Source organism: Marmota monax, unplaced genomic scaffold, assembly GCF_021218885.2.
Source record: "Marmota monax isolate L192 unplaced genomic scaffold, Marmota_monax_Labrador192_F-V1.1 WCK01_AAM20220418_F8-fsc00011, whole genome shotgun sequence".
Taxonomy (NCBI): domain Eukaryota; kingdom Metazoa; phylum Chordata; class Mammalia; order Rodentia; family Sciuridae; genus Marmota; species Marmota monax.
Window position 1 is genome coordinate 5884774 of NW_026693082.1, and position 17508 is coordinate 5902281.

Below are 17508 nucleotides of genomic sequence, written 5' to 3' on the forward strand. Positions count from 1 at the left end.
AAGATAAATTTCTAGTTAGGAAGTGTTATGGCTTGGATATGAGGTGTCACTGGAAGGCTCCTGTATGAACGCAGGAATGTTTGAAGTGAAATGATTGAATCCTGAGAGCTGTAACTCATCAGTTCCTCCTAGTTTGAATGGACCGGCTGATACCTGCAGGCAGGTGGGGCATGAGTGGAGGAGGTGGGTCACTGGGGGTGTGCTCTGCAGGGGGGCATCTTCCCTGTGTCCCCTTTTCTCATCTCTTTCTGTTTTCTAATCCCACTCTGAACTGAGCAGCTTTCCTCCACTGGGCTCTTCCCCCATGATGTCCTGCCTCCTCTTGGGCTGAGAGCAATGGAGTTGGCCATCTGTGGACCGAGACCTCTGCAACTGTGAGCCACAAATAAACATTTTCTCTTCTAAGTTGTTCTTGTTGGGCATTTTGGTCACATCGATGCAAAAGCTGACTAAAACAAGAAGTGTCTTGTCTTAGTCACTTTTCACTGCTGTGACTATAGGACCAAATCAGAACAACTGTGGAGGAGGAAAAGTTTATTTGAGGGCTCACGGTTTCAGAGGTCTGAGTCCACAGAAGGTCGGCTCCATTCCTCAGGGATGAGGTGAGGCAGAACATCATGGTAGAAGTGAGTGGTAGAAGGAAGCAGCTCACATGATGATCAGGGAGCAGAGAGCGAGAGTCTCTACTGCCAGATACAAATATGCACCACAAAAGCCACACCCCAATTCCCACCTCCTCCAGCCACACCCTACCACTTTGATTACCATTCTGTTAATTCTTATCAGGGGATTAATTCACTGATCACGTTAAGACTCTTATAACCCAAACACTTCTCCTCCAAACCTTCTTGCATTGTCTCACATGTGAGCTTTTGGGGGACACCTCACATCCAAACCATAACATGTCTTAACTCATTTTCTACTGCTGTACCAGAGTACCCAAGACTGGGTAAATTATAAACAAAGAAGATTTGGGGCCAGTGGTTCTGAAGGCTGGGAAGTCCAAGATTAGGGGCTGCATCTGGTGAGGGCCTGCATGACCATCATAACATGGTGGAAGGCATTGCATGATGAAAGAGCACATGAAAGCAAGAGAGGAAGGGTGGCTTCCAAATTTATCAAGAGTCCACTCCTGCATTAACTAACCCAATCCCCCATAATCGTATTAATCCCTTCTGCCCTTGTGATCTAATCACCCCTTAAAGGTCCCACCTCTTAATACTGTCACTGTTGCAATTACATTTCAGTATGAATTCGGAGGGGACTTTCAAACCACAGTAGGAAGGGGCCGTCATATGACTGCATGGGTTAAGAAGGTGAAGCAAGGACCCACTCTGCATCCAAGCTTCCAGCCAGGCCTCTGATTCCAGTCCTGAGCCTCTCACCCTGTCTTCCACGGTAGCTGTGATATCCAAGTCTGAGCCTGCTGGAGTTCCATAGAGTGGGTTAGCTCACTTATCTGTTATTTCCTTCTGCAGTCCCTCGGTTTCCACTTCCTCTGCTTTGCTCATTCAGTTACTGTATCTTGTTTGCTCTTCAGCATCTGGCCAAGTGTCAGCATTTCTCACATACAGTCACTCTGGTGACGTTTGGGCATGGAAGAGTCCTAAATGCAGGAATACAGTGGAGACAATCCACTGGGTTCAATGTGAGATACTGCTAACCCTTTGAATTTTCAACCCCCCCCCTCCAGGTTGGGTTTTGTCTCCATCCAGTTATTGAAACTCCTCTTGTCAAGGTGCTCGATGGCCTTTCATTAGGATCTTCCCATTTGCGTCTTTCCCAGCACATGAGCAGCAGTCAGTATTGCTGGCCACTCCCTTGCTCTTGGAACACCTTGGGACTCCCTTCTCTTTGAACTTCTGTGTTGTCACCTTCTCCCTGTGGTTTCCTATTTCCTGTCTCTTACTTTCTGGTCATTTGTCCATTTGGTATCTGCTAGAGGTCCTGATTCCTTAAATAGCAGCTATCCTGGACTCCCACACTCGGGTCTCTCCCCCAGACCTCTCAGTTCCATATATTTGGAGAAGTCTAGGAGGGTCCCAACACATGGCCTCCTTTCCCTCAACTGATCTTACTTTACCTGTTGGACCCTCCAGTCCCTCCACCACGAGGCAGATGGATGATCTTTAAACATCTAGACTGGATCCCGTTATTCTATGGCTTCTTTTCACTGACTTTCTATCACACTTTGAATAAAATCCCAGTTTCAGTTCCTTCTGTGGGTTCTTGTTAGGCCTTGCTTAGTTCCTTACCTATGTTTCATCCCCCTCATTCCTGGGGAATCCACCTTTTTTAGGTCCTGAAAGATGCCAACTTCCTTCCCCTTTGGCCAGTGCGTCTTCCCAGCTCCTCCTGAGGCTTTGATTTTCCATCCCAGCTTCAGCGCCACCTCCCCCATGAGGCCACCTTTTACTTCTTTATCTGAAGGGACCTTGGTCTCATTTCATCTAGCCTGTTGCACTTTGAAGTCATTTGTCCCTGATTCTTGTCTTGTGTTGTTCTTGTTTTACTCCTTCATCTCTGATGCAGTAAGTTGCCCACTCGGGGCTTAGTGCAGGGCCTGGTGGATGCAAGAAGCCCAGGACGTATTTGTTGAATGTCAGAGAGAATATATGGGAAATGCCCTTCTTGAGATTATAGATGGGCATGGGGTCAAAAGACCAGTGTACCTGCAGATAAACTAAAAGGATCCAGGAAAAACATTGGAAATGCCAGAATTCTTCAAGATGTGTTTGGGTTTTCATCAAAGTTGTCCATTCAGCAAATCACCATGTCCCCCAAGTGCTAGCAAATATTCAGGACCTGTCAAGACTCCCTCCTAAATTTCTCAAATCCATTGTTTCTCTTGCTGCCCACAGTCCTGCCTTAGTTACCGGTGTCTACCTTGGATGACCTCTGATCCAATTCCCTTTTCTAGTTCCTTCCCCCAACCCACTGTGCATACTACAGTCACAGTGAACTTCTGGAGGTGAAAACCAATGTCACCTAGGCTCTTCGTCCCTTTAGAAACTCCCCCATAGTCCTCCAGACAGCAGCTAAATGCCTTAATCTGAATAATGGATACCCTTGCCCCTGTCCAGCCTCCCCCCAGCCTCCCCCCGCCTGTCCCCACAACCCTCTTGAGACTGCACTGCCGCCCACACCCTCCGCAGCCTCCTCCTGCCTGCACGCGTTGTTGCTTCCTGTGCAGTGTGTCCCCCTTCCTCCTGTCAGCATGTCTTCTCACCACTGGAGTCTACACGCAGGTGTCATTTCTGTCCTGGAAGCCCTCTCTGGTCTCCAGTTTTGTCTCAGTGGCTGTCCCACCTGTTTTCCTAGCCCCATTCTAACCTCTTTTGGAGGATTTATCACATAGTATTGCAGTTATGTTCTGTGTGCTTATTTTCTCTAAGACTTTAAGCTTCTGAAGCACGGGGACTGTGTCTTAGCTTGGTATCCTCATTATTGAACATTGAATTAAGGCAAATGAATGAGAAGTACCAAAAGGTACTTTTTTGTATGTTGTTTGGTGGTACCTGGGGATTGAACCCAAGGATGCTTCACTGTTGAGCTATACCCCCTGTTGTTTTCATTTTTTAAAAATTTTGAAGCAGAGTCTCACTGAGTTGCTCAGGCTGGTCTCAAATTTGTAATCCTCCTGCCTCAACCTCCCAAGTTACCAGGATTATAGGCACATGCCACCATACCCAGCAAGATGCTTGTTTTCACATTCACACTTGGAGAACTTGGCTTTGATGAGTTAGAACAGTTGGTAAAGACACTAGAACCATATCCCACTTGGCTTTAGAGTATTGCTGCCAATGGTCCTAATTGTTTTGAATGTTCCTTGCTCTACATTACTTTTGGCTTGAGCCTTTCTGCAGAGGTCTACCTGATCTAAATGGGCCGGTTTCCTTTTTTAGGGAAAATTTACTGGTTTTCAAGTGGAAAGAAACCAAAGGGAACTGAGCCTCTGAGGAGCACAGATGACCCCTTGGGAGAGGCCTTCAGCCAGCTTAGCTCTGGATCATGGTTACCTCATCTGTCTCTACTTCAGCACCAGGATGGGGGGCTTCAGTCATTCATTTGGCCCCTATGTATGAAGAACCTCCCTTCTTAGTAATGCCTGAAGGAGCTCATTAACAAGAAATTTTTATAAAGACAACAAAAGTATTAGCTGAGAAACACTAAGCCCAGGCTACGGAGGAAGATTATACAGTCGACTGGGAGTTACCTTACACATATATCACAGAGGCAGTTGCCAGAGTGTGGTTCAAAAGACATTAAGTGCTAATCCATAACAATTATGTTTCCGGTTGGTTTTTGTCATTCACTCATAAATTTAGTAAATATTTAATGAGGTCTATTAATGTGATAAGTACAGAGAATAAATGAAGAATAAAACTTAATCTCTGCCTTCAAAGGAACTTAAAGTATGTGTAGGTCCTGAGTTGTGCCTTTTCTAGGTCCTCATCTCCACTGATCCCACTTCTGTGCTGGTCCATCCTGGTCCATGTAAAAAGACCTCCAAGACTCTCCCCAGCCAGCTCCCAAGTCACTTCTCCATGTCACCCTCAACTCCCCCTCCTGCCCAGGGCGCCCTGCACTCTGCCAGCCACACACCAGGGGCCCACTGTATGTTTTGCCCCCATGTTGGCCCTTTGTCAGGGCCCCTCCCAGGGTCTATCTGCCATTCGTCTTCCTCCTCTTTCTCTCTTCTCTGGGCTTCCGTGGCACCCTGTGCAGAGCTCTGACTCAGTGATTCCTAAAAACACGGGGAGTCTGTTCACAGTGAAGAGCCTGACACTCCCACTTCGGGAGCTGCTCAGGTCTGAGATGAGGATCTGCAGGGATCTGTTCTAGAAACCCTTCCCTGGAGATTCCGACATCTCCACAGTTCCTCCTGTTGTGGTTGCAAGACTTATCGTGTCCCATATCTCTTGGTCCTGGAGATATCTCTTTAATCACACTGGTTTGGGGTTGTCTGAAGGTAGAACAATGACTTCATTATTAATCACCTTGGCAAGCAGCACAGAACACATCTGGGGAATGAAAACATTTGCTATTGAATGGTTGCCCTGGGGGACAGGGAGAGAGACACAGGCATGATGTATTTCAACATAAATTTGTTTTTCTCCTATAAAGCTATTAGTAAATGGCAAAAAACAAGTTAGAGATGCAAGTTACTGGGAACAATACCAGATGGTTTTCCAAAGTATCTCCATGGGCAGTTTCTGAGGTCATTTTGAGGCTATTGAGCACCTGCATCTTTTTTCTCCTGGGTCATCCAAAGTTAGAGGCAGCTTGGTGCAATGAACTTCACCTTTGCTGGTCTAGACAGAGAGCTTATTTTTAAAAAATCAGTATTTTAAATGTTGTCATGTGCTGGTAGATGCAATAATGTATCCTTTGATACACAGTGTAGACCAGTAGATGCCATTGTATGAACCCTTTGACATACAGTGTTTATTAGAATTTTATTTGGAAAAGACCTATTGAAAATTAATTTTCAAGAGAATTGAGTTTAGTGTCAACGAGCATTTCCACTGTTTAGACATTGCTCATGAAACCCATCTTTTTAAATCTTTATCTTTCTGAATAAAGATGGTGTTTTATAATATGCCCCCGAACTAAGGCTTTGCCAGCAAAACTGAAGGGTGAACATAACTAAATGAGTTGGCTTGTGGCTCCTCTGTCATGTTTGTGAAACTCATGTTTAATCAGTGCTTCATTTAATGATGGTATATTTAATGAATGTTTTTAGTTAGATTATTATTTCAAACAAATAATGTTATTATCACTAATAACAATGATGTCCCCTAGCCCTATACCAGATAAGCTTTCAATGGTTCTTTTCCAGGTGATGAGGATGACACATACCACCCCATCTGGGGTTGTTAGGTTAAGCAAATAAAAATATAAGCTGACGGGCTGGGGGTGTGGCTCAAGTGGTAGTGAGCTCGCCTAGCGTGCTTGAGGCACTGGGTTCAATTCTCAGCACCACATAAATGTGAAATAAAGATACTGTGTCCACCTAAAAACTAAAGAAATAAATATTTAAAAAAATAAAAAATATTTAAGCTGCCCAGTTAAATATGAATAATGATATATAGTAGATAATGATTTTTACATACTTATATAGTAGATAATATATTTTTACATACTTATATGAAAAAAGTATTCATTGTTTGTCTGAAATTCAAATTAAACTGGGCATCCTGTGTTTCAAATGGCAACATGAGTCATATCCAAAATTTTTGTCCCTTCTCCCTCTCTGCCCCTCGCCCCTGCTCCAGAGACTGGCAGGGGGATAATCAACACCTTCTGTGCTCACAGAGCAGAACAAGGGGTACTCTAAGGGGCAGACAGATATATTCACTAGGGAGCATACCCTACCTTCTGAGAAAGCAGAAAATAATTTAAGTTTTCATAAAAAGCACACTGACCATTCTTCTAAATACAAGAGGCGTGTGTGTGTGTGTGTGTGTGGGGGGTCTGTCTGGCAAATTGGAAGCTATTGCCAGAAGCAAAATGGAAAGAAATGCTACTCAGAAATAGGTTACAAGGAGTGTTTTTTTTTCTTCCCTTTTCCATTCTACCCCAGCTCAGGAGATTAAGAACAGTTCTCCGGTGTGTGTAGACTGGAAAAAGTACCTTCCCCGGCCCCCAGACACTGAATTTCGACGGAATTACCAAATTCCAGCTAAAATTCCTGAGTCACAGGATTTTAGCTTCCGATATGGATGCTACTCAAACCTGTCAGTTGCTTCTAAAGGTCTAGGTAAGTACACCTTTGGTTTTAAAAATGACTCCAGAGATCCTGTAGATACCACACAAGGCTTGCTCCCTGGCACACACGGAAGCCGGTACCATGGCATAGGTCTTTGAACAAAGAGAGAAATTTATTGTAGATCAGTCAACAAGGGGGTGGGAGGAGGCCTACTCAGATCTGTCTCCCTGATGGCCCTTAGCAAAGGAATTGAAGGGACCCGGGGTGAGGAGTAAGAGGGCTGCCTGGGTGTAACACGGAGTCTTTGTGGAGCAGTCTGCACCCTGCACACCAGGCCAGGTGTAACTTGTGGGTGCTTTGTGATTGGGCCACTTCCCGTCTCTCCTTTATTCTGGTCCATCCTGCACCTGCCATCGGAGCCCCTGGGTTCTAATTGCCGTCGATGAGGCTGGGTTCCCTTTCTTCAGGTTTCACTGGTGGCAGACTTTGGGTTCCTCTTGGCTCTTGAGGTCTGCGCCTGTGTCCTGAGAAACAGCATACACAACAATTTTTAGAAATGGGCAGTTGCCGTTTTTTGTAGCCCAGTTTCACTATCCCTTTGCTCCAAGATTCCTTGATGCAGCAGCCCCGGCAGCCAAATTTGATAATGGTCACAGGGAATGGCCATGATCCTGGCGGGCAGTCTGAACCTTGCTGGGTTCAGAGGGCACCCTCCCTCCCTCCAGCGTCTTCAGATTTGGCACTCATCTGCTTGAGTGTTCTTGGGCAATCCCGAAAGTGTTTAAAAGTTCAGTCCCCTCCAAGGTATTGGTTAAGAAGAAAACTTGGTGTCTTCTGAAGAAGAATTGGGACCAGATAGTCCCTGAGACAGAAGAATTGCAGAATGGAAGCCTAGCATCCTGGGGCTAAAGGGTAGTCCAGAAGTTACCTCGTCTAGAGCCTCAGGGCACACGTGAATTGCCTGCACCCCATCCTCACTGAGGGTTGACATGCCTCCCCACCCCATTCAGGGTAGTGCTCCATGTTCCAAGCCTTGCACTGTTCCCATAGCTGGAATATTCCCTGCTAAACTTCTAGTCATTGATTCTGCTTCTTTTCATGGAGGTTAACTAGTAGCAGAAATATATTATTCTATAAAAAGGTCATCGTAGAACTTCTTAGTCTTCTTCTTTTCCAGTTAAAGCATTTCCAGACCTTATAGACACTCATCTCAGGAAGGAGCATCAAAACCCCTCAATAGTTTGGTCCTTCCATTTGGCCAATGGCCCCTTTAATAGACTGGAAACAGTATAGAAAGTGTTTCCAAGGTTTACCAAAAACTTGAGAAAGTTGTAGGAATTGGATTTTTGTATCACGTCTTCATTTTAAAAACATGTTAGCTCCATAAGGTATCAGAATCCACATTAGAATAACAATATTCATTATCAAATGTAAGTGCCTTGGGGTTGCCCGCACCTCTTACCTCTCCTGGTCTGAACGGACAGGACAGTGAGGGCTGGCTGTAAATATCAATGTTCTTCCAAACTGCTCATCCCAAGACTGATTCCCAGGCCACCGGAAGGAGGTCTCTTAGTGCACCAACCCAGGTTTGCACAGGACATGTCCTGAAAGACAAAGGTGTTTCTAGGAAGGTGGTTGTTTATTAACCTGGCGGTGCCCACTGCCATCCCAACACACTGACCTGCATATGAGCTCACGTCAGAACAACTTCTTTTCTGAAAACAATGGCCAGACTCGACCTTCTGGCCATTGTGTCTCCCCATCCCTCCCTCTTCTAATGGCAACAGTCTGGAAGTCTCAGCAGCTTTGTGCAGCTCCTAGTTACCGGAGGAATCAGATTCACACAGCGCCTTAGTTTCCAGCGTCGTGAAGTATGCAAAGTGATGCAGAGTGACCTCCAATGGCAGTCAGGGTTGCCAGAGGCAGGTTCTAACAAGGGGGACAAGAGTTCTCTGCTTGGGTGACAGCCGCTGCTTCTGTCCTTCCCTTGTGTTTCTGTAGTCCCTTCGGTGCTACACAGCTACATGAGAACCCAAGAACGTACAAAGAAGCAGACCACTTACCAAAGCGACTACGGGAAGGACCACCTGGACTTCTTAATGATCTTGAACTCCATCACGCCCTGGCAAATCAGTAATTACCTTAAGACTGTTTCTGGCAAAGGTAAGATGGAGTCTAAAGTTTCACATTTCATTCACAGATCGTAGCACATTGCTTTATACTAAAATAGCAATTGTCCCCATTTCTAGCCATAAAAAATTGCTTTAAAAAAATCCCCAAGTGTAGAGTAAACCTCAACCTATTGAAAACTTTTTCCCTAAGAAGAGGCCCCAGTGACTTCATTCCCACTTATTAAAAAGGAGGTAGAGCTTTTCACTAATTCCCAACCCATTTTGCCTGCAGTTGAATTATTCCAGAATGGCTTCTCTTTTTTCTTCCAGCTATTTGATTTCTCTAGTGGATGACTGTATTATCTCATGTTTTGTTTATTTTTCCCCCACTATTTCCAATTTGGTGGCACATTTTTGTGACAGCTGTTGACAGTACCTGAGAACCTCCATTATTCACACCTGCCAAAGAGAGCCATTCCATTTTCAGGATGGCGTCGTTCCTCCTCTTCATAACACTTACCCATACCCAGGCTGAGCGGGGGTGGGGTGGGGATGGATTTGGGAACATCGCAGGGGTAACTGGTTGTCCGACTGAGTGTGTATAAAATATGAACTTGGGGACTGAAGGAGTGTGAGGAAGCAGAGCTCTTCCCATAGCTCCCTCTGTGAGGGGTCACAGGCCCCGTTTAAATACATGCCCCAAGACGGATGGATATATATATATATTTTTTTTTACATGAACTAGTGTACCAGGCCCATTAGAAAAGTTGGAGTTGAGGAAGTTAAAAACAAATATAAATAGAGGTTCTGCTATTTTCCCCGGCACCCAAAGGGTCATCTCCTGCACCCATATTTGTGCCCAAGGGCATGTGGCGTCATCAGCTCTTTCATGCTCCGTGACCAGGCCTAAGGTCGGGACTTCCCCCAGCTCCTCTGCAGCCCTCCAGCTGCTCTGTCACCACCTGCTTCTCTTGGGTTCCCAGTTGTCCCCAGACAGACACATGATTCTTCTGAAGTTTGCACTGAAACCCTTTGTTTCTGGATTTTCCTGCTCCAAGCAAGATTGAAAGGGAGGGGTATGTGCATGTGTGCATGCCTGTGTGTGTGCGCACACGCGTGTGTCTAGGTTGGGGAGAAAAAGCAGGTATTTTCCTACTCTTAAAAGTGCTTGAATGGTAGGTTTCAGGGAAACCCGAAAAGCAGATGTTTTGCCTCATACTGAGGCAGAAGTGGATATTTTCAGGTGGGATCCTGATGCCCCGAGCTGCTTTCTCACTCTTTGCTCAGCTTTGTGGCAGACATGTAAAACCATCCTCTGTACTTTACAAAGAGCTCATTCCACTTCCAGGAGGCACACCTGTGGGAGCCTACAGCAGGACTGTTTCTGTCTTTCCCTAAGCAGATGCTTCCTTCTGCCCAGGGACTGGCCAGAGAGTTGCAGCCACCACTTCTGCCATAGTGGCTGCTGGGCACCTTGGTTTCCTCTCTGTGTCGTATGCAGCCTGAGCCTTGGTGATGTCCCCTAAGGGTGGAACCTCTGCTCAGCCTGCATCTTCATCCTTCAAGGTGCCTGGGTTGCCTGAGGGCAGCACTGGGGACAGGTACCTGAAAGCTCATGGCCCAGCATTCAGCTATTTTTGTGCTGACGTGGGCGGACTGAGGAGCTGCTTCCTGTGGGTTTCTCATCTCTCTTCACTTTAGAATGGCTCACTCATCCGTGCTGGCTGGGCTAGACACTGACTAGCAAGTAGGAGGCTTCCTTTTCATCATGCCCCAAACCTCTTGTCATTTTCTAATGTCAGGGGTGACACGGATGCTTCTCAGCTGGTGAAGATATCAGAGGTGCTTTTTTTTTTTTCCTTCTTCTTTTTTTGATGGTACTGAGTGAGTAAGCAGAGAATAAAACACCTGGCAGATGTGGCAGGCTCAGTTATTATCAGCTCAGTTTGAATCATTTTACTGGATTACCCTTCATGGGTCGTAGGCCTGATGGAATAGGAGCCCAGAACAGGAATATTTTGAGAGAGAGACAAAGGGTGGAAAGACCAACCTTCACCTTCAGTAAAGGCCTGAGACAGGGTGGAGAATGGTCTGGAGAGAAGGAAAGGTGAGGACAGATAGGGAAGACTCCAGGAAGATGAAAGATACTGGGGAAGGAGACAGGAGGAGAAAGTAGCTAAGGGGAACCTTCTATTCCCCATTAACTCTGTTGCCACATTTGGTACAAGTTGAGCATCCTTCATCCAAACATCTGAAATCCAAAGCTTTGTGAGCACGGAGGTGATGCACAGGTGGAAAACTCCACACCTGGCTTCATGAGATGGATTGCACTTAAAACCCAGGTGCACCAAAAATATTGTATAAAATTACCTGTGGGCCATGTGGATAAGGTGTATAGGAAGCACAAGTGAATTTCATGTTTAGACTCAGGTCCCATCCCCAAGATATTTCATTGTATTTATACAAATACATTCTAAAATTTTTTAAAAATCAGAATTATGGAACACATCTGGTCTTAAGCATTTTTCATAAGGGATCCTCCACAGTTCATTTGTGACTTGAAGAGATGCGATTAGATCTGTTTAGTGACCAGTCTGTTTTCCAAATTGTTTTAATCCCTAGGTCTGATTCAGACCACCCAAAAGCTTATTACTCTCTTTGGGTGTCTGTTATCCATTGGTAAAGATTCTGTAATTTACCCATTTTTTTCCACTTAAAAGATAAAAATATCTGGGGCTGGAGATATAGCTCAGTTGGTAGAGTACTTGGTGCTTGCCTCACATGCACAAGGCCCTGGGTTCAATCCCCAGCACCGCCCAAATTTTTTTCTTTTAAAGATAAATTTTCTGGAGTCTGGTTTTCTATGAAATTTTTAAGCTACTACTCCTTCCCCATCTTTTTTTTCCAACCAAACTCCTGTGAATAGGGCTGTCAAGAAGGTATTTCTTTGTAGTATTAATTATAACGAGGTGACCAGCAACCCCAGCAGGGTAGGTTCTTACTCAGGAGGTATGAGCTGCCTGGGAAAATAAAAGGTCTGAAATAATCAGTAAGAAATAAAAACAAAGCCAGAAATTAGATATAAAAAGGGGAGCATCTGATGGGTCTTCCAGTCCTGATGGGAGCTAGGACTGAATAACTGAAGAAGGCCCCAATTCTTTAGTTAAGTGGGGAGTACATCAAAGGCAGGGATAAAGTTTCAGTGGGAGGAGTCTTGGTTCCGTGCTTGCTTCTTGGTAAGGTGGGGGTCCTTCAGTAAACAGGTTGAATGGCATTTTGGCAAGCCATACCCATCTCTCCATCTCTGGGAGTCTGTGTGGCTCTAATGGGTCAGTATCATCTCCATAGCTAAGCTAGAACTTAAATGGTGAGCTAGAACAGGGTACCACATGGGTCGGGCGTTCTCAAGCCAGTGGATTCTGACTGGGAGTTCCCAAAACCAGGCTTCCCTGCCTAATGGTTTCAACATCACTCAGTTTATGCATGGGTCATGGATGACTTCCAGTAATTAAGAATGCACTTGTTGGGCTGAGGATGTAGCTCAGTGGTAGAGCACATGTGGGACTTTAATCTCCAGTGCTATCCAAAATACATTTATTTAATCACTCAACAAACTTTATTAATTGAAGACCTATAATGTTCATTTGATACAAAGATAAATGATGAGTGAAAAATAAACCCTCTTATTGGGAAGCTTGTTGCCCGGTGTGAGAGACAGACGTGTAGTTTTAATGTTGTAGGCTGTAGGCTGTAAGCAAGGGATCTTTGGTTATATGGGAAGCCCATGTGGGGTACTCTTAACCCTGACGGTGCACAGGGGTTCAGGAAATGAGGAAAAGCTACTCAGAAGAGATGAATCTAGATGCACAATGAGAAGAGGCAAGGCCCTTTCTAGCAAAGGGAATAGCATTGATAAAACCATGGAGACACGAACCCGCATCTGTACATAATAAACATGGGTAGCCCTTGAGTTACAATTGGCAGTCTTTGGGGGTAGTTGTCAACTTAAGTTGACATTATATTTTACACAATCTCATCCTTTTCACTAATGCATGCCATACTTGATTCATCTTGTATGCATATCTTTGGTATTGGAAAGAGGGAATTTTTTCTTTTGCTCATTTTAAAATAAAATCTTTACTATAAAGTTTAAAGCTAGAGACAGTGCTTAAACTGAAAAGAATTGATGATAGCAGTTGTGGATGACATGGAGCAATCATGGAGCAATCAGAACTCCCAGACTTTGGGGGAATATCAAACAGTATAATCACTTTGGAAACAGATCAGGCAGTGTTGAACATATGACTCTTTCATGACTCAAAAATTCCTCTTCTGGATATTTACCTTAGAGAAAAGAAAGCACAGGTCCTCAAAAAGACTCATATGAAAATGTTTATAACCCCTTTATTCTCAGTACCCCCAAACTGGATACGACTCAAATCCCCATCAGCAGGAAAATGGATAGATCAATTATGACATATTAACATAGTGAGAATAAAAAGGAACAAATTACTGATGTATACAACAAAATACATGAGCCATAAAAACATGCCGAATGAAAGAAGCCAGACACAAAACACCACCTATATGATTTCACTGATGGGAAGGTCTACAACAGGCAAATCTTGTCTTTGATTAAAAGAAATCATAACAGCAGCAGTCTTGAGTGGGAAGAAACAGGGAGGATCTTCTGGGATGGTGGGATAGTTGAAATTTTCATGTGGGTGTGGCATATAAGTGTGTAAATATCAGTTGATCCAACTGTACATGGAAGATCAGTGCATTACTTTTTATAGAAAGGGAACCTCAATGGAAAAGTACAGGCATCAAAAAAGTATGGGTAAGGGTAGAAGCTGTTCAAAATTAAACATGAGACTGCAAAGACAAATAAATGCAAATATAGTTGGAGAGAAAACACATGCATATGTGTGCATGCACGTGCGCACGTGCGCACACACACACACACACACACACATCTAGGGATCTAGGGACTCCCGCTGGCTTTTGTGACATTGAGCGGGATGATGTAAACATTGAGCTTAACACGTTATCCCTTGCACTCTTCTTCTTTTTGGCTTTGGCTGCACACATGACAATTTCTAGAAGTGAACCAAATTTTACAGCTCCACTCTGTATTGCTGACAAGACATGAAATTAAAATTAGGGAATCACAGATGTTCAGAACCATACAAGACTCCTCCATTTCATAGATGAGGAAGTGGGAGCCAGGGAGCTTGAAGGACATTCCCAGGGTTCAACAGTCATCTCTCAAGAATAACAAAACACACCCGGCTTTGGTGGATAGAAAAACAGGCTAGCTTCTGTGAAACTTTAGGTGTAAGTCTCAGTTGTTTATCACCAATGTTTATTACCGGACAGCCAGGATAAAAAGGGTAGGGCTGTTAGATGTCTTTGATGGGCCAGGCATCACCTAGGTGCCTCACACACATCCTTAATCCATCCCTACGGGAGGGTAAGGTAAGTACTGTGGGCTGTATTCCAAGATGAGGGGGAATGGAGAAGGGGAGAGGTTAGTGGCTTGTTAACACTGGCCAGCACAGCACTGAGACTTACTTCTGTTCCATTCTAAAATCTTTCTAATACCTTGAATATTAAACTTACTCTTCTTAACAATTATACATCTGTACTTCTTTAGGTATTAGACATAATTATCCTTTGATTCTTTTGATTTGCCATCAAATTTGTAAATCTAGTACGATTATCAGATATTCGCCTTCTTCCTAGAATTTTTCTATTTAGCATTTAAATACTTGCATGAAATTTTCATCCGGATTTTCTTCTTCGTGATTTTTCAGACAGAGAAATTCTTGATCACTTTATCCATTCTCACTGTGGTATCAAGAAAGAAATGAAAGAGGGAAATTGCTCAGTGAAGAAAACCAGAAAATCAGTGGAAGCAATGGGGCCTACCTAGAAAAATCAAGAAAAAATGGATACGTATTACTCCAAATGCATTGTGATGGTTTTGAGCCTGTGGATTTGTTTTGTTTTTTAATAATAAAGTCATTTAAGGCTTCAAATTTCCCTCTGCACATAGCTTTGGCTGTATCTGATAGATTTTGATATAATGTCTTGTCTTTTCCCTTTGGATCTTAATTTTTTGTTTTCAATTTTGATTTCCTCTTTGAACCACGATTTGTGTGGAACAGATTTATTAACTTCCCAATAACTAGAAGATTTTAAAAAATATTCTGATTGTTGATTTATTTTTTAAATGAAGTAAAATAAATGCATCTGCTTTGGGAAGTTTATCAAAGTTTTTTTCAATGCCATTCATCCAATATATGATTAATTTTTGTGTTACATGAATATAAGGGAAAATCTTAACTTGTTGTACCTTTCAAATATTGTATATCTTTGCCTTAATTGTATACTTGAACTGTCAAATTTTGAAAGAAAAATATTAATATTAGAAACTTTCCACAACAAATAATTTTGTCAATTTCTCCTTGTATTTCTGGGATTTTTATTTTATATGTATGACAGCTATATTGTTTATTCTATTGGGGTTTATGTCTTACACAGAGCTTCTTTGCTGATTAAGTTTTCCCCTGTCTTCTTTAACCTGGTTAATGCTTTTGGGTTTGAATTGCATTTTACCTGATATTAAAATGTTGCCATTCATACTGTTTTTTTTTTTTTTAACCTTTGCATTTGCTTAGTACCTCCTTGAACCCCCTTTACTTTCCAGTCTTTCTTTGTAACTTTGCTTCAGTGTATTTATAGCAATACTTTAGGCCTGAGTTTTGAATCATAATTAATATGAAAATCATTCTTTTGACAAAGTTAGTACACAGTGATTGTCATGTTTTACGTACTGGGTTTTATGTTTTTCATACTATTTTTTGTTCTTTATTCTTTGTTCTCCTGTTTTATTTTTCCTAATTTCATTTTTCCCCCTCTAGTGTGAATTTTTAAAATATATTATTTTCTTTATACTTATAGTCTTTAACACATATAGTCATTACTAAATTTGGATTCTTCCACCAATATATAAAAATCACATAATCCCTATGTTACCAGTGCCTTTTACTTCCCCGTTCCTCCCACCCTTGCTTACCGAGAAGAGAACTTTTGTTTTCCCATTTAATTTTGTCCTTCCCACTCCATCGTCTGCGTGTAAATGCTCACACACGCACACGTGCGCATGCGCACAAACACACGCACACTCGTGCACAGGCATACATAGTTTTGCACGCTGAGAGAGTGTGGAATTTTGTTTTATTATTTTTCTGCTTAAAACCTATGACAGATTTTAGCCACATTACCCATGTTGTCTAGCTATTCGTTACTGTCATGGTTTTCTGCTTCCCCAGTTTTTCTGTGTCACGAGCTCCATATTCTGATTTACTCTCCTTGGTTAGAATATTTTCTATGTACCTCCTCTGGTGGGTTACAAGATGGGCAATACTCTTAAACCTTACTTGTCAAACATATGCTTTTTGGCTAGCTATAGAATGAGTAGGACTTTTTCTTATTTTCTCAGAGTTCCCAGTCACTGTGTTAATTTTCTTCTGGTTGAAAATATGATTTGTAAGTTTTATTCTATTACTGCTGTAAGTGACCTGTTTTTTTCCCCCAAAAGTTTATGATTTTCTCTTTCCATCATAGCATTTCAGTGTTTTTTTTTTAATTGATTTTAGTTTTTAAATACATGACAGCAGAATGCATTACAATTCTTGTTACACATATAGAGGACAATTTTCATATCTCTGGTTGTATATAAAGTATGTTCACGCCAATTCAAGTCTTCGTACATGTACTTTGGATAATATGTCCATCGTTTTTTGACGTTCATCTTTATCTGAGATCTTTCTCTAGCTTTGGGAAATTTCTTTTATCTCACTTGTTTTTATTATTACTTTTTTTCCCTCTGTCTCTTTCCATGTTTCTTTCCTGAACCAACAATCACATCAGAGCTCTCAGATTTTCTTTTTGTTTACAGATTTCCATTTTTTAAGGTTTTTTTTTTTTGTGTATGAAATTTCTTCCTTTTGTTGACTCAAAGCATCAGTTTGATTCTCAGCAGCGGCCGTTCATAAATCAGGGCATCGTGTTTTATGGAGCTTGAATTTCAGAAAGTCTTCTTTTTCTCTGTACTTGAATCCCCTTTGAGTTATTATGGTTTGTTCAAATGACTTTATTTTTTGCCTTCTCCATCGACTCTGCCCTAATTGCAGCCATGTTTCTGACGGTGGCTCTTGTCTTCTCCATCACCTTATGGATACCCAGAAATGGTAGCGTGGCTTGTCATTGCTCTCATGGAAGGTCAGTCTATTGTGGTCTCTTTGGTCAGAGAAAATGAGCCTCAGGGGAAGAATGGCTGGCTTTGGCTTAGTGAATGAGCTGCAAAGGAGCCGGCCTTAGAGAGAAGAGTTCCGTTACTTGCTGACATGCAGGTAAGAGTTCCATTCTGCTTCCTCCAAGTAGGGGATGAACAGCTCTCTCAGCTGCACAGAGTGGGAAAAGTTTATCTCATGATTTCATCTTCCACCAGGTTTTCCAGGGTCACCAGCCTTGGACAGATCCTCCAGCAGCAAGTGGGTAGCTGTGACCCTGTAGAAGGGGTCATCCCACATCTACCCATGTGGGGCCTGCCAGGATTTGCAAATCTGAGATCACTGCCTGGGATCCAGCAGACACCTCTCTTGCATGGCTTGGAAC

General features: G+C 42.9%; 1 protein-coding gene across 1 annotated transcript in view; it reads left to right on the forward strand.

The window, feature by feature from the left end:
- Tex26 (testis expressed 26) overlaps positions 1-17508 on the forward strand; it is a 104283-nt gene that overhangs the window by 16415 nt on the left and 70360 nt on the right. The window contains exons 5-6 of the mRNA XM_058582615.1: positions 6587-6763; positions 8714-8875. Of these exons, the coding sequence (XP_058438598.1) occupies positions 6587-6763; positions 8714-8875 (339 nt within the window). The remainder of the gene's footprint in view (positions 1-6586; positions 6764-8713; positions 8876-17508) is intronic.